The sequence below is a fragment of the Anarhichas minor genome, unplaced genomic scaffold (genome assembly GCF_050575085.1).
Source record: "Anarhichas minor isolate MPS153535 unplaced genomic scaffold, ASM5057508v1 ptg000028l, whole genome shotgun sequence".
Classification (NCBI taxonomy): Eukaryota; Metazoa; Chordata; class Actinopteri; order Perciformes; family Anarhichadidae; genus Anarhichas; species Anarhichas minor.
Window position 1 is genome coordinate 8165719 of NW_027466474.1, and position 16917 is coordinate 8182635.

The following is a 16917-nucleotide window of genomic DNA, read 5'->3' on the forward strand; positions in this document are numbered from 1 at the left end:
TAGGATTTGAAGGGTTTTTCAGAGAGAAATCACATTAAAGTAAATCTTGATGTTGTGACTGTTGATGCTTGTGTTTAAACATCTTAAGGCGTTCTCATCTTTTACGGCTTTGCCTAAAAGAAGTGAATAAAACATCGCTCTGTCATTCCCTTTCTCAAACTATCCAATTGTTCTTGCTTATTAAACCTGACTGTCATCTTTAACCACATGTGGTTTTGTTTCTCCACAGAGTGCCGTGATGTGTTGTTACCCATGATGCTGCGGGAGCTGAGCGGGGCACTGGCCAGTATGGCTGACGGGCCTCATGATGAGAGGAGAAATAGCCTGGAGCTGCTCAACAACATTCTGGAGGTCCTGAGCAGAGACAATGTGGTGAGACGCACCGCAAAGTTTATAGTAAAGAACGCACAATGCCAATGCTCACACATGGCATTGAATTGCATTCTGGGTGACTGATTCAAATTCAGTGTAGTTTTAACATATGTTTATGTTTTTGACAACCTAGTCCATGCTGTTGCATATACTGTAGTATGACAAACAGCCAATCCCAGCTTCTATTGTTCCTATTTATTCCTCTCTCTCTCTCTCATACAGTATGTCACCTAATTTCTTGTATTTATTTACACCTTCTTAAGGTTGTCTGTGTAGTTTTACTCGATATGCAAACAGCAATCCCAATCATGTGTAGATTACCACGGTAGCTGTATGGCTATACGGTTGCAGTTTCCACGGATATCATCAAATGCCAGTGGAAAGCAAAATCAGACCCGAAGTGGTCATTTGAGGAGCAACTCAAGTGCCAGGAGCAAGCAGAAAATACACCAGTTTTATCTAGACACAATCTGCATACATAAAAGTATAAACAGGACACAATCTGCATACATAAAAGTATAAACAGGTCACAATACCTCCTTCTTACAAAGCATTTGTATCTCCCCCGGGCGTAATCATGTGTTTAATGAACATTACTGCAGTGGTCCTTGCAGAAACACCTGGTGGAGTTCTACGCTCTACTGAGTACACGTTTCTAGTTATTGGGAAAGTGTTCAAATTTAAAAAATGATCTATTCCATGAATTAGAAAACATATCCTTTATCTTTTTAGCATCTCTGTGCCACCCCAGTGCAACCAGTCTCCTAAAGAGTAAAGTAAAGTAGTTGAAAACCTGCTTAGTCTTTTAAGTGAAGGTGTGGCTTTCTTCAGCTCGATGGCTATCGCTATTGAAGCATGAGCCAAGAGAGGAGAAACTATAAGAGTAGAGAGAGTAGTAATAAATGTTGTGGAGTAAATATGATGAGACAAATTTGTTTCGGTTAAGGTATAAAAGAACGAAAGCAGGCGGTATAGCATATATACATATACTGTATCGTATGTATATACATATATGTACACACACATTTACATGTCTCTACCACAGAAGTATAGCAAAATCCACATGTGAAGATGTATAGGCCTACTGAGTTGTAACTGATGACTTCTCTGTATTTCCAGTACTTTTCAGGCACTAATATCTGGGTACGCATTTACAGTTTTGTCTACAAATTTACAGAGTTATGTACCCATTTACAAATGTGTCGATGCATTCACAGATCAATGTACCCATTTACAGTTTTGTCTACTCATTTACATATCTCAATACACTTCCAAATCTGAATACGAATTTAGAGATTTTTTTTTTAGACGTTTACAAATCTGATTACGCACACACGGATTGATAGAATGTTGTGCTGTGTGGTTTTCTAAAGCCTGACTGATGTTGTGTCTAAGAATTCTTTAGGTTGTTCATGAACTAACTTCAGCTAAAACACATAGTGTAGTAGTTACACTATGTAGTAGTTAATCCTGTAGTTATTAACAACTGAGGGATCCCCCCCTTTCAGTAAAGGGAGCGCACAGGCAGATTTCCATATGTTAGGAATCTCATGGTTGAATTGATAACGATTAATAATGTCCCAAATAACAGTCAGAGCTTCTGCTATAAAGTCTACAGCTAACTTGTAAAAGTGAGGATCACGCTTGACAGGACTTAAGGATTTGTTAGGATCAAGTTGCTTTAAGGCTCTGTGGACCTCTATCACATCAAGAGGAGTACAATCTAAGTTTTGAGCCATGGAATGAGTTTGTTTGTGGTGAAGAGTGAGCTCCCTGCTTATCAGGCTGTTGTGGATCTGGACATAAAGACTCGTATAAGAAACCTGAAGAGACACAATTGTCATTAAAGCAGTTAAGAAAGGAGAAATGATGTCAGTTAGAGTACGTGAGTCTTTCACAATGCAGACTGGCAACTCATTTGTAACCTTTGTAACTCTTTATGCTGCATAGTTTTTTGTAAAACCCAGACACACACACACACACACACACACACACACACACACACACACACACACACACACACACACACACACAGATGTGTGTTTTCTTTTTTTGTTAAAGTAAAGGCCAGAGAAATGAAAACTGCTCATGGCCATGCAGGGAGTATTGGAAAACAGGAGCAAGACAGAGAGTTAACAACTCAACAGATGGAGGTAAATGTGTTTATGTCATAGACAATAACATGGAGGGATTTTACAAGACAACAGGGAGCTGTAGAGATGATGAAATTGGAACGGGAAATATAGAAAATAGAGGAGGAAGAGGTGATGACAGACTGTGTCACCTCCTTGCCCTCCATCTCTCATTTTCTGCATCTTCTCTCCTTTGTTTTTCATCCGTCTCTTCATCTGTCTCTTCCTCGCTCTGGGTGGTACCTGATTAAGTCGTCACACCACAGATGTCTCCAAACTGGAGAGAGATGAAGAAAGGGAAACAGAGATGGAAGAGATGATTCCGCAATAGACAGATGCTCATGTCTGTGGGAGAGTTTGTGTTGAATTTATAAGTAACGTGTGTGTGTGTGTGTGTGTGTGTGTGTGTGTGTGTGTGTGTGTGTGATAAAGAGACGATGCTAACAGTCAGACAGGAACACATGACTACCAAGGCTCTCTCGCTTTTTTCTTTCCCCTACCCCTGAGACAATGTTTTCTTTTTCACATCACGTCGTCAGTAGAGATGATAAACCAGTCTGGCTTCAGTTTGGAATATATGAACAGCATCATGGCTCACCTCTCGTCTTCCTGCTCTGAGACAACTGTATGAAAAACTTTCCAGGAAACCAAAATACCCACACACAACCCGGCCACGTGTGTGCAACAAGTGCTGGACTGCCAAGTGGAACCTACCATAACTTTAACTTGTATACATATTTAGCTACCAATCCCACTACTGGCTGTTTATACTCTCACAAGACATAGCCATACGACTTCAAATCAGCCGAAACCAACTAGCATTTTGGAAATGTGTATTGCTGCGCTGACAGAGTGGACATATGGCAGGCGTATTTAAATGTTCGAGGCAGATTTTGAACACATTGAAAATTGGGAGTTCCCTTTCTTTTGTGCATGATTTTTGGTTGCTTTCCTCCGCTGTCTATTCTCAATCGTAGTCTTATTTAGGATCAACAGCTGCGCCTCAACCTATCTACATGAGTGTGTGTGTGTGTGTGTGTGTGTGTGTGTGTGTGTGTGTGTGTGTGTGTGTGTGTGTGTGTGTGTGTGTGTGTGCGTGTGTGTGTGTGTGTGAGAGAGTGAGAGAGAGAGTTTGAGGTAGCCTGAGATGGAAATGGTATACAAGGTGACACACACACACACGCACACACAACTGTACAGTTGTTTATCTCTGTGGCTGTGAGTCGGTGCATTCAATGTGGTTTAATCTTGCCTACCTGATTTTCATCTTTCAAATCATTTGCCATCAGGCCAGCACACAAATGCACATACACACTAACATGCACACACGCGCAAAAGAGAGAGTGCTTAAAACTTTGAACTTGAGTCTTTTTTTAATACTGTTTTTTTCGGACCTTCAGTCTTTGCTTTTATGCTTTACTGATCAGACAAGGACACGTAAGTACACACACACACATTTAGGTCAGATTATGCTCACAACGTTGCACACCAACACACAGATGCACCCTGTAGCATTTTTGCTAAGGTGTGTTCGGATGCAGCAGATGCTTCACTAGAGAGTTACCTCCAGGCAAGTCTGAGTCAGCTTCCATTGACCGGTTCCCTGTAGCAGTGTGTGTGTGTGTGTGTGTGTGTGTGTGTGTGTGTGTGTGTGTGTGCCTGTGTATGTGTGGTCGTATGCACATGGACACAGATGCTTTTTGAGAAAGGACTTTGTGCTATTTCTGTGTGTCATGAGTCAGACCTAATTTCTCTTAACTTGCAGTCCTCACAGGTCATCAAACAATTGCATTGCTTTTGTTGCCTTATTAACTAGCACAATGTCTGCGATGTTGTACCATTAAAGGCTTTTCTTTTATCGTGTATTGACAGGCTTCTGCATGTCCACTGTAAAAGTAATACAGATGAATGGTTGCTGAAAAGGTTGAAGTACAGCAGAGTAATACATCTAAATAATATTGCTCACCAAAATGAAGAGAAAATCCTTCTTGTTGGGTCATCGTATTCAGATTCAAAGATATTTAAAGCACCTTTAGTGCACCTTTACTTAAAGCACCTTTAGTGATCCCCACATTATATTCTCATATATTGATATTATTTATCAATATGTTTATGACATATTTGATGTAAGATTTCACAAGATTTAATATCACCACTGCTTACTTACATGTAGTTCTCAATTAAATGATCAGAAAATATTATTATGCTATAAAATGACATATACCGTGACAGAAGATGTATCTTTATCTTCTACTCTTAAGTTTTACACAGTAAGACAAGAAAGGTTTCAATAGGTGAAACAACCAAAATGTTCCGGTCTTAATGTCTAATAGCTCCTATATATATATATATATTATATTTCATGACATTTTAACTATTTGAAACAGGAACTGGTTTTGAACACAGACTGTTAGATTCCTCTTGTTTGCCTCTGGCCAGATGGAGAAAAAGAAAGATGACAGAAAAGGGGCTTCAAAGGGAAAGATAGGAATACGAAAGCAGGTCTGCACACAAAAAAAAAAATCCACATCCACGTGCCTTTGAGGTTCAAATGTCCACACTGAAGGCTCAATTTCTGATTAGTGAACATACTTTACATTTCAGATGCAGAAAACTTTATTCTCGTTCTTGTTTCGTCTGATCTGCCAATCATCCATTCAGAGCCCCCGTGAAGCTTTGGACTGTGTGCAAACTTCTCAGTGAGGAGAGTTCACAATAAGGGAAACCAGCTCTACAAACAAAACCTGACGAATCTCCAAAGTTTAGTTCTGAGATGTTTGTCAGAGCAGCGCCAACGTTATGCCTGAGTGGATGCTGATGAACAGGACCGGATCCTGTTCTGCATCTCTGTGTGTGTGTGTTTTCGTGTGCGTTTACACCTGAGAAAATCGAACAGTCTTTTGTTTATTTTTCTATTTTTTCACTCCATCCTTCTGTGACATTCTCTTTCTCTTACTCTGCTCTCTGTCTATCTTTTTAGGGTGAAACATTTCAACATATCCAGGACATTGTGGTGTCTCTGCTGAGGATCATCAACCGGACAGTCATCACAATGGGTCGTGAGCATGCTCTAATCGTAAGTACATGCGACTTTGCACGAGTGTCATATATGCCTGTCTTTCCATGAGTCAAGCATTGCACAACCTTCTGTCTTGTCTTTTTCTCTGGTGTTTAAAGTGGATTTGTAGAAAAGCCAACCCCGTATCAAGTCTTGTCTGCTCTGCAAAGTCTTTCTGAAACACAACGTATGCCAACACCAGCACATATTGTTTATAATACACACTTTTATTGCACATACAAGAGGAAGATCAGGAAGATAGGGGCATCACGGGAGCTCACACACTGTTTTGGATAATTAGCAAGTGTGGTGTCATCCAGGATTCTAATTGGTGGCAACTTGTCAGCCAGAAGCAGCTGAAGTAGCTCCTCCTGAGATTAGTGGTTAACCTCCGAGCTGCTGTGCAGTAAGCATTGTGCAAATAATGTGTTTTTATGTGTGTGCAACATAATGATGTGGGTGTGTGTTTGCAACAGGGATAGACTCAATCAGAATTTCTGATAAAAGACAATGTCTGTCAATATAAAATACCATATTCTTCTACGAATTGTAGAAATGGGATAACGTACCTTCACCTGACAAAATATACAGCTTTTTCTTTTGTACATTTTGGTAAGATGTGTTGCGTATGTTTTTAACATCATATTTTGTTTATATTGTAGCTTAATGAACCAGCTAGCAGTGGCAGTGTGCCCTGAATGCTACATAGATAGGGAAATGATTATTTACGTTGTATTAAATGTGAACACGGTGATGTTTGTTGTACTGACTGTGGAACTGCAGACAGCCACAGTTAGTGGGTGCCAGATTACATGAAACTGATGATGTAGGCCTTTCTATATGTTGCACAACAACAGAGAATTCCTCTGCACAATGTGTGCAGTGTGAACTTAAGGAAGACTCCAGACATAATCAGCTAGTTTCAAATTCATTCATACAGAATGTATGGGGGCCTCATTAGCTTAGGCTTTACAACTATTGATACAATGTTGAAACATGAACACAGGCCAATAACTAACTGTGGAGTGATAACTGGTGTACCCTTAGTTTGCATTGGTTTACAAGTGTATATACTCTGTGTGTGTGTGTGTGGAGTACTTCTTTGTGTTTCAGTGAGTTTGCTGCACGTGTGTGTTCGTAAATATAAGTGTATATGCCATTTGTACATGTGTTTGTATGCACGTGTGTGCTTGGAAATCTTTGAAACTAGATTGAGTTTACATCAAAACACTTCTGTTTTGAATGGTAATAAAGGAGAGAATCAATCAGTCTGCCAGACAATGATGACAGAATTTTTAATCATCTGACACGGCTTGTCAGTCCGTGATCAGCTGCCTATCACATTGTCTCTTAATGTATTCTAAACACAGTCTGAACACTCTCCACTGCTCTCCAAAACCCTGATATCCTTCCAGCGAGCTGTTTCTTGGTTTCCAGGGAGCTCATCAGCTTATTTTCCACTCATATCCTCTTTAGCTCTTCAGTTGTTGCTACATTCAAATTTTGCTTGTCAAGCCGTCCAAAGACACAGTATTCCGAGTAGTTGTTAAATTGCTTGGATTTTCAGGATTGCTCTGATTCCTCCGTTAATGGCTGGGATTTAGCCAACATTGTTGTGAGGATTCATTCCCAGCTGTAGCGTGAATCCATCTTGGCTTCAATCCGTCCATACATCAGTCTATCTGTCTAGACAGCCACTCAGCCAAGTGACAAAAACAATACGCCTGTCTGTCGTCCAAAGTGGCCAATGCTTCATCTCTCTGTTACAGCATTATTATGGGAAAATGGTATCCTCACAGTCAAAAGTGAATCACAAATTAGCCGCTGAAGTCTGGTTTCCCGCAGAGAGAAATCCATGGTGATCTTGTTCTCAATATTCCTCTGAGATATATCAGAAAGGAAAGTTCAGCAGCTCCTTTGGTCCTGTTTTCCGTCTTTAGTGCATTTCTTTTCTCTCTACTTGGTTACCTGGTGTATAAGATGAGGATGGATTGCTGTGGAAGAAGTGCCATTTACAGGGATGCACCAGATGCCACTACTGATTTAATGACACTTAAACACACTACACACCAACAGGCCCATGAGAGAGATACTTTATTGCAAAACCTAGGGGCCTGTGGTCTCCTAAAGCACAATCACCACCCATATGCCATATGGCTAGAAAGGTTGTTGTTTTTCTAAATCTTACAGCCACCAGAAACACTTCTTGCGGAGTTTCTTTACACGTGCCTTGGTGCTGGGCCGACTGGAGGAGGAAGGGGCTGGCGTGGGCTTGGTCAGAGTGGGTGCAGGCACATCGTACTCCACCTCCAAGGCCTCCATCACCCCCTGGAAACGTCCCTCCTGCTGTCGGAAATCATGCTCTACGCTGGAGAGGAAAGAAAGAGAAGGCAGTTGAAGGGGGTGATAAGGATAAGGGAGAGGCAGCGGGAGCACAACTTAGAGGTTTGGGTCGTGTCAAATCGAGTCACATTTATTTATACAGCTCATTTTTTCAGAGATAAGGGAGGAGGATGAACAGAGGGATGTGACCACAGTTAGAAGTTTACTGTGCAGAAAGAGAGATTAGAAAGAGGGATTGAGAGAAAGGTGAGCGCAGGAGTTTTAGTGACATCAAAATGTGAAGTGTATCCCAAAATGCTGGGTTGTACTTACAGATAATGCAGCTTTATATGGAGGCGTGAAATCATGTTGTGTTCTTAACTCTGATATATGCACCTTCAGCACACACACACATACTTTCACACAGGCCTCAACTCAGCTTATTTCACTTCCAGGATTCCTCTGCGCTTCATGCACCAATAGATCACAGTCTGGTGAGACGAGAGGAGTGGAAGGAGAAGGAAAAAGAGAGCGGGGAAGGCAGGAAAGCAAAGGAAAGGAGAGGGGCATTTGCAAAATGGAGGAGCTCAAGGAAGGAACTTTTTTTTGCTCCTCTGATATGTTCAAAGCAGACCCTCTTGGCTTTCTTTTTCTATGCTTCTGTCATTCCCCCTCCCTACTCTGCTCTGACTCGTGCTCTTTTTCTCACCGTCTCTCTGAAGTGTCCATCGCTTCGGGTCATAGTGTAGTAGACTTGGAGTTTTTCTCTCCTTTTGGTAAGTGGGTTTTTGTGTGTGAAAGAACATGTGTTGGATTATAGGGGTGGAGCTGCATAGGGCCCGGCATCTGGAGTTAATGAGCCACATGATGAGGCAACGACAGAAGAGACAACAACCCACCCTCCCCTCATCTAACATCCCAACACACACATCACACACACATGCTGTACAAACACATATGTGCTCCCCTGACGCCCAACGTGTGCATCTACCACAACAAGCCCATGGCTGAGCGAGGGAGAAAAGGAAACATGCAGGGACTTTTATAAGGAGAGAGGAAAGAAGCTGACGGAGGGATGGATGCAGGAACGAAAGGCAAGCTTTACTAAAACAGGGCAGAGCAGGTCATAAAGGAGAGAAACAAAGAGACAGAGGGAGGTGAAGGAGGAGAGGATGAGTGCCACCAGAGACGAGAAGAGGAGGAGGGCAGAAAGGTCTCGGCTCCCCGAGAAGGAGTGCAGGGATGGAGGCAGTGAGGGAACGAGTGAATAAAGTAGAAAGTAAAAGCTCCGATGGGCATAGAGGAAGGGAGATGGCTGCCATGAATAAATGATAAAGGAGATGTACTACTGTATTACTACACACACATACACACACACACAACATATATATAAGGAAAGATAAAGTGGTGCACCTGTCCCACATCTACTCAATTTATGTTTTAGAGCGGAGGACTTCTCTTTGTTGGGCCTCTCTTTACCCACACACTTCACTGGGCTTCAACCTCCCTCTCTTTCAATCCTCTCTAACTGCCTGTCTCTACCTCTCTCACCATTTTTCATGGGATTGCGACACAATGGGAAAAGCTGCTTCCCTTAATTCGGTGTGCAAGCTGTCATCTTCCGCGTCTTCACAACTTTGTGCGTGACTGTGTGTTGTTGTTGTTTCTTGCCTTGTGAAAACCTGTTAAATGTTTTATCCTTTACTTTTTAGTTTAAGTGAGGGTGACCGTTAGTCATGTAATTGACAGGGTTAAGGTTTAGGTTTTGCATGTTATCTCTCTTACATATTAGCTGTGTGTGTGTGTGTGTGTGTGTGTGAAGAAGAACTGTAGAAGTGTTACTCTAGGTGTGTATACGTGCATACATATCTCTCTCTGTGTGTGTGTTTGAGCTGTTTAAGCTGTGGGAGAAAAACAGAGGGGCTGTCAAAAGTTTCTCTCCTCCTTGTCTCTCAGCATACAGATTAGTAAGGACAGACAATGGCAACACATCTTCAGGCAGCCAGCCCACATCAAAACCAATTATTTTACCACAATTCATTAAGATGGATGTTACACTCCCACAAGTAATTCATCTTCTGCTTGTGCGTCTCTCTTCCCCTATCTGCCATCCTCTTTACCCAGAATCCTCTCTGTGGGTTTGATAAGGCCGTCCAATCAAACAAATGGAGCTTCTGACTTTTGTGTTTTTGTCACAATGGGCCACTGAAAATGTTTTCTGCTTATGTAATATGTGTAATTATTTTGTATGAAACTTATACCAATATATGAGAAATATGATTACCAAGGAGATTCCGCATATCTATCTAAGTCCTTAATGTCTTTCAAATAGTGTGAAGTATATCCATCTCTTTGTTTGTCGGTATGTACGAGTGTGTGCATGCAAGTATGCATATGAAAAGCTTGCACGGACGTTCCCAATAAAAGCTGATTCCGCTTATCGTTGGATTAATTAGCATGTGCGTGTGCATGATTATATTTGCATGTGTGCAAAATGAATGAAGGGAAAGTGGAGCCTGAAAGAAAATCTCTGAATTGGATGATAATGATGCGAGTAGCAAGCAGCAACACACTCTTCAGATTAGGGAAGCCCCACGCCCCTAAAAATCTATCTATCTAATCTTAAATATCTATACTATACATATACATACATATTCAGAGCTGTGATGCGTCTTGTTGCTTATTCAAAATTCAGTTCCATCATATTCATGTGAGGAAATACATCTTGAAGAGCAGACTATTTTAAGAATTACCAGAATAATGCTTTTTGTGAGCAATTTTAGTTGTAATGCAAGTCCATCTTTGTTTGTATGTACTTGCATAATGACTCTGTGTAAAGTGGGGGAAGTTTGTGCGCGTTCATTCCCACCTGTGTACATCTGTATGGATTTATGGATGGAATAGCATGTTACCATGTGGCAGTCATTTCCCCTTGGAGTTCATTATTACTTGGCCAAGGATCCTGCTGTGTTAATTAAGATCTAGGGTAGGAGAGAATCGGAGGAAGAGTGAGTCGGAGAAGTGTGTGAAGAGATGGAGAGATTAAACAACAAAGTTATGGAAAATGAAAATACAGGAGGGATGCATGTGGGGCTGCTGGGTTCGAGAGAACTGCAGCGATAGAGGCCTTGTAAAATGTGCCTTCATCCCCTGTGGCCTGCAAGAGAGATTTATCTATATTTATGATTGTAAACAAGCAGATTTAGCTTTACGCATAGCTTGGGTTAGATACGTGCCCACACAAAGGTTTTTGGACTAAAAGGAGGTTTTAATGCCGGATTAGTTACAGCAAGTCAATATTTTCCTTTTATGTTTCTGTGTTCTCCATGGAGCTACTGTATATGTTAAACCATACATTTCCAGCTTGTGTGAGGCGCAGTGCACATACAGAGCAGAGTCCTGGAGATTGGGTGGGAGTGGGGCTCAGGCGTTTATAGCTTTGACATTTGACAGATGGAATGAGGCAAGGATGTCCAGCGGAAACCAGTTAGATTGAAAGTTAAGGATGAAAAAAAGAGCTTGAGCAGGCATGACATGATTAGAATAAGAGAGGGATGGGATGAGGTGATGGGAGGATTAAACTACAGTATGTGGAATCAGATTGCGAGGTTGCAGCTCTGTAAAATGCAGAGAATCTAAGAATGCAATTACTTATTTGGGTCACACACCCGAGGGACGACTGGGACGGGAAAGACGCATCATTTAGGTGCTGAATTAATTTGCTTGTTTGCACAGAAGATTATTTTATGTGTAAATAACTTTCCTGGAGAGAGCAACCTCGTCTAATCTCTTTCAATATTGATGAGGCGGATCACTCATAGTCTCGCATTTTTCGTATAATAGGAATATATTGTATGAGTAGCACAATTATCAGAGTGGGGGGAAAAGAGCAGAGACAGCAGGGTACCAGGAAGAAAGGCAAATGAAAAATAAAATGATAAAGAAAGATGTGCTGAATAAGTGAAAAAACGTGGAAAAGCTGTGAGAAAAACAATGTGAAATGCAACATTTCCAAATCTACAAAAGCCATATAGTTATCAAGGAGAAGTTCCACGTCTGTTTATTCCGCTGCAGGAAAGAATGAGTTGTCATTGTTGGGTTATGTAATGCAGTAAGCTCATTATCTTGATCAGGTTACCTGTAGATGATGCAGGCTGTCTTTTGGCAGGTAGGGCAGTCGTTAATGTCCTGACCAGTTCTGTATGAGCTGCGACTGCAGAAAAAACAGATGTAAAACATCCGCACACACTTGCAGAAGAAGTTTAATTCAACATACTTGTACGTCTAGACGGCACCGACACATCTGATGTTACAAATACCTTTTTTTGTGTAAGTGTTCTTTGAAAAGGAAGAATCTAGCAATAGATTGTTTTTGCAGAAACAACAGGCCTTGCTTTTCTTTACTGAAAATGGTCTCGCTCGCTTGACTGCCGGTGTCACAATTTGTATCGGTCCCTCCACATACTTAATGCAGCAACATCAGGTGTGTTCTCTCGGGGTTGTCAAAAGATGTTTAGTGCACGCGATGTACTACAACAGGACAATTCAGGACTTCACCTGAATAGTTTTGGTGGGGGACCTGTTTGGCATTCCAGACAGGTGAAAATAACCACCAAGCACTGTGTGCAGTGACTGTGTAGGTGGGTTTAGTTGGGAGCCCAACATTACATGACACAAATATCATTAGCATAGTGTTCAATGAACATTATCTTTGTATCTTTTATTCTCGCTATTTAAAAAAAACATGATTACACGTGCAAACCATGTTGTCAAGGTTGAACTAGACTACGGAGCCTGAGACGAAGACTTTTTGGAAAATAAAGTCAGATCAAAACATCTGACAAGCTCATGCTGACTGCTGCTTAATTTGAACACTTTATTTTGCCAAGATAGTTTGGCTGCCCCTTTCACTGAACTGTTCAGATGAGAGAGTAGCTGATTTATGTTGATAAAATAGACATTTTAATTACATGGAGGGAGACCGTGTGACTGGCATAATTAGTTCTCCCCCACCAGTCTTTATCAAAGACAAATAGCACAAGAGAAGACAACTATTTGCTTCGGGAGAAAAAGGAAAACGGGGAGCTGAGCACAGCGACAACCTCTTAGCTCAGCCGACATTTTTATCACAGCGGCCCACTTAAAGTGCTTTCACTTCTGTCACAGCATCAGCTACATGTAGACCCTCTTACTTGCTGGTTCTCTTTCTTACTCTTTATGTCTTTATCTCTCAATTGCTCCCTCTTTCTGTCTCTTCTCTTTTGTCTGCCTTTTTACACTACTTGTCACCTTTCATGAGGCATGTGAGCACACAGACACACACACTGAAGAATATGAATACACGCTCTTAAACAGTGACTCACACAGGGCAGGACAGCGTGTACACTACACAGTTTAGGAGCCTTATTTTCCAGCTTACACATTAATTTCATTTCTCAAAGGCAATATGATCGGGATTAGTCTGGAGCTAGAGACATCTGCTAACCCTAAACAGAAAGAAGCAGGGTAAAAACATGAGTCAAGAGTTAAAAAGAGGTTGTTTAGGTAGGGAGAGGTGGATCATTATAGAGAAGATGAGGCTAAAAGAGGATGGGTATTTTTTCCTTCCTACTCTAGTTTTAGGTTGTTTGGGCTGAGGAGAGCAACCAATGGGTATGAGTGATTTGGAAGGAGGTGGTAGAAAGTGGTTATGAGTTAGGATGGGAGAAAGACATCTAATATAAACTTCAGGAGAATAATTACTGACAGTAAAGGTGACATGTTGAGGAGGAGGAAGAGGAGGCAAAGAATTGGGAGCGATAGAAACAAACAGAGTGACAGCTAACACATGACAGCAGGGGAGAGTGATGGACAGGTTGTCGGAGCAGAGAGAAGGGGGAAGATCACAAAATGGTGAGAGGGGATATGGACTGATTTAGTTGTTAGAGGCATGATTCACGTGTGGAGGTGCAGAAAGAAATAAGGAGGAAGAGGGGAAAATGTATTAATTAAGAATGGAGGAAAGATAGGTGTGAAAGCGGAGGCGGAGAAAGGGATGAATAGCTTGAAGCAGGTTGAAGAACCTCGGAGAAAGGGGATGCCGTTGATTGAAATGAAGGGATTTATGGAGAGGAGAGAAACAATGGATGTGGATCAGGAGACTAGAATTTAAGAATAAAAGAATTAGCTGAAGAGAGAAAGAAAGAACTGATTAGTTTGCTTTGGTGGGCAGCTAAGATATCTCTAAGGGACACTGTTACTATGGGGAGTACATGCCCTCTAAGGTGAAGGAACAGAGGAAGGATCTACTGGCATTGACTCCAGGCTGGCAGGTATCATATATATGTATCCCTACAGGATTAAATCTCTAACACACACTAACACACACACACTAACACACACACTGCAGCAGTTATCCACTGGCCTGACATTTAAAATCTATTACACAGACTTGAAAGCCTGTCAGTATATATTGCCATAAAACTCAAATATACTCTCTTCTTCTCACACTCTCACACTCCAACTGAAGCACTTGCTATTGCAATGAATATCTCTGCATCTTATTTTTTCTCCATCTCTTATCTCTGTTTTCATCCTTATCTTCATGCCTCCGTCTTTTCACTCTCTGTCTCGGTGTCTAACCCTCTAGTTTTGTCTCATATCACACAACATTCTCCATTTGTTATTTTTTCATTCCTGCTGTCTCCCCCATTTACGACCCTCTCTCACCCTTCGCTGAGGGCCTTGCTCTTCTCCAGGTCTTGAATGACGTTGAGAAGCACTTTGATCTTCTCCTGATTGGACTGTAGGTTCTCCTCCACACTTTGCAGCTGCCTCTCCAGCCCGCGTGGTGCGCTCCCTGCGGGTGCAACCAACAACCCTCCTGGAGCTCCATTACATTGTGCTTTTATATGAGTCTTGCAAGGCAGAGTGTCGTTGACGTCGATTGATTTGCTCTTCTGTTTTGCGTAGTCCTTGAGTTTGATCCGTTCTGAGGGTGTTTGTTTCGGTGTGTTTGTGGTCTCCTGAGTGTTTTTGGTTTGCGTTACAGGTGTGGCCGGTTTGGAACGATCGGGTTTCGGAGAGTTTTTTGGTGGGAGAGGTGGAGTGTCAGTAGATTTTAAGTCACTGTGAAGGGAAGGAGCTGGATGTTTAGAAGTGATACGGACTGATGTGTGTTGGTGTGTGTGTTCATCAGCGTGCTGGATATTAGCCGAGTCATACTTGCGTTTGTCAGTCAAATGTGGCTCCATTGCTTCTGCAGATGGTGTGTGCGGTCGCTGTGTATGCGTGGTAGCTGTGGTCCTGTCTGTGTGGTTGTGCATTTGTGTGTCTGTTGTTTGCGTGGCTGAGTCCTTGTGATAAGTGAAGTCTGCAGAATGTGGCCTTGTCTGCTGCTTTGACTCTGTTGTTTTGTTCTGGGTGTGTGATGTGTGGTTGGAATGGGAGCTGTGTGTTTTAGGTATAGTGTGTGACAGCTGTGGTATTTGAGAAGTCTTTACTGATGCGTACGTGGAGGTGTTTGCCGTATCTGTGTTTTTGGTGCAATGCTGAGAGTCCAGAGCAGATTCTTTTCTTGACTGGTTGGGTTTCCGTGGCGGATTAGGTAAAGTCTGGCTGGCTGTTATTTGATTGACAGCCTTCCTGCGACATGCGCCTGTGCACGGTGTAATCTGTGATCGTCTCCTCCCACATGTCCCACAAAGACTGGGTGAGGAAGTCGGCATCACTCGACAGGGCCGCGGTGGGGTGGCGTGCACGGTCGTACAAGCACTCCCGGTCTTTAATACCGAGCGATGGCCCTCTCCTCGCAGGGACTGCACCCTCCTCCTCTCTCTGGCCGGCTCCTTACCTTCTGTGGCCTCCGTGCAAACCCCTCCCACCGCATCAGAGGCCACCACACTGCCATTTGTATACCTAGCTGTCCTTTTATCTCTTGTGTCCTTGGGGTTTATAGTTTTGATCTGGCAGTAAACTCCACTGCCTGACCCCTGTGACCCCATGTCGTCCTGTGTCAGGCTGTTGATCTCGTTCTGAGATCTCTCCTTGGACACCGGCAGACTGTTGCTGTCACTTCTGATAACTCCCCCAGTCTCCACTGTCGTTTTGTCTGTTGCCATGGTGAGTGGCCGATGTGTGTTGGTCGGTTGGCTGCCGTGTCGTTTGATGGAGGGGATAGTCCGCAGTCCGGGAGATGTTTGCACCCCGACACTGCACAGCGGCCCCCATCGCCCCCCCGCCAAGGGAACCCCCAGCGCAGGCACTGGATTGGTTGGATCAGCCACCCTCCTGCCCATAATCCTCTGCAGGTTGGCTCAGCCCCCAGACGAGCTGAACACGATGCAGGCAAGCATAGACATCAGCTACCGTCAGCAGGATTATATCCAATAAAGAACCCGGAAGGTTTTCAGCTTTTGTTTACCCAAGTGAATTAGTGGGGTTGTGAGCGATTGTATGTGAAAGCTGGAGACAGGAATTTAATATCCAATAAGATTTCAAACTCTCAATGTCCTTCCATTATTGACCTCCTTACTCGATTAGCTACTGCTGCTTGGACATCACAGTCAAGGCTTTTCTCAGTCTTTAACCAATGGCCCGCAGAGGATGAGTTGGACGGAGTCTCTGGGCATTGCGGGTTCGTTCTGGAGAGAGAGAAATAGAGAGAGGCAATGAATGAGAGAAACGACAGATTGTCAGATTGGCAAGAAGACACAGACATTAGGCACGTAAAGCACCATATAAAAGCTTCAACCTCGACTGAATGCACACAGTAACCAGATCGATAGAACTCTATCAACCTCTTATTAGACCAGCAGGTGGGTGGGAGTTACAGAGGCAAAACTCTAAATCTCATCAAGCGGATTCTCTTGAGGGAACAGAAACATCTTAAGGGTAATAGTTTATATCTCTATAGTCACAATTTGCACACACCCCAAGGAGCTATGTCATTAAATCTTATAAATTTAGGACCACAGATGTTGTTGTGGTCGTTTATTACGTGATGACACAGCGTGACGCATTTCAAATGAGGTTATGTTTGCCTCCCACAGCAGT

The 16917-nt window shown here is 42.6% G+C and overlaps 2 protein-coding genes across 2 annotated transcripts in view; one reads left to right on the top strand and one right to left on the bottom strand.

The window, feature by feature from the left end:
• dock2 (dedicator of cytokinesis 2) overlaps nt 1–16917 on the top strand; it is an 87647-nt gene that overhangs the window by 38993 nt on the left and 31737 nt on the right. Inside the window, exons 25-26 of the mRNA XM_076103076.1 lie at nt 230–372; nt 5485–5580. Coding sequence (XP_075959191.1) covers nt 230–372; nt 5485–5580 — 239 coding nt within the window. The remainder of the gene's footprint in view (nt 1–229; nt 373–5484; nt 5581–16917) is intronic.
• On the bottom strand, nt 7747–16160 carry insyn2b (inhibitory synaptic factor family member 2B). Its single transcript, XM_076103078.1, has 3 exons — nt 14593–16160; nt 12023–12097; nt 7747–7930 (listed from the first exon to the last, which is right to left on the bottom strand). The coding sequence occupies exons 1-3, from the start codon at nt 16158–16160 to the stop codon at nt 7747–7749; spliced, it is 1827 nt and encodes a 608-aa protein (XP_075959193.1).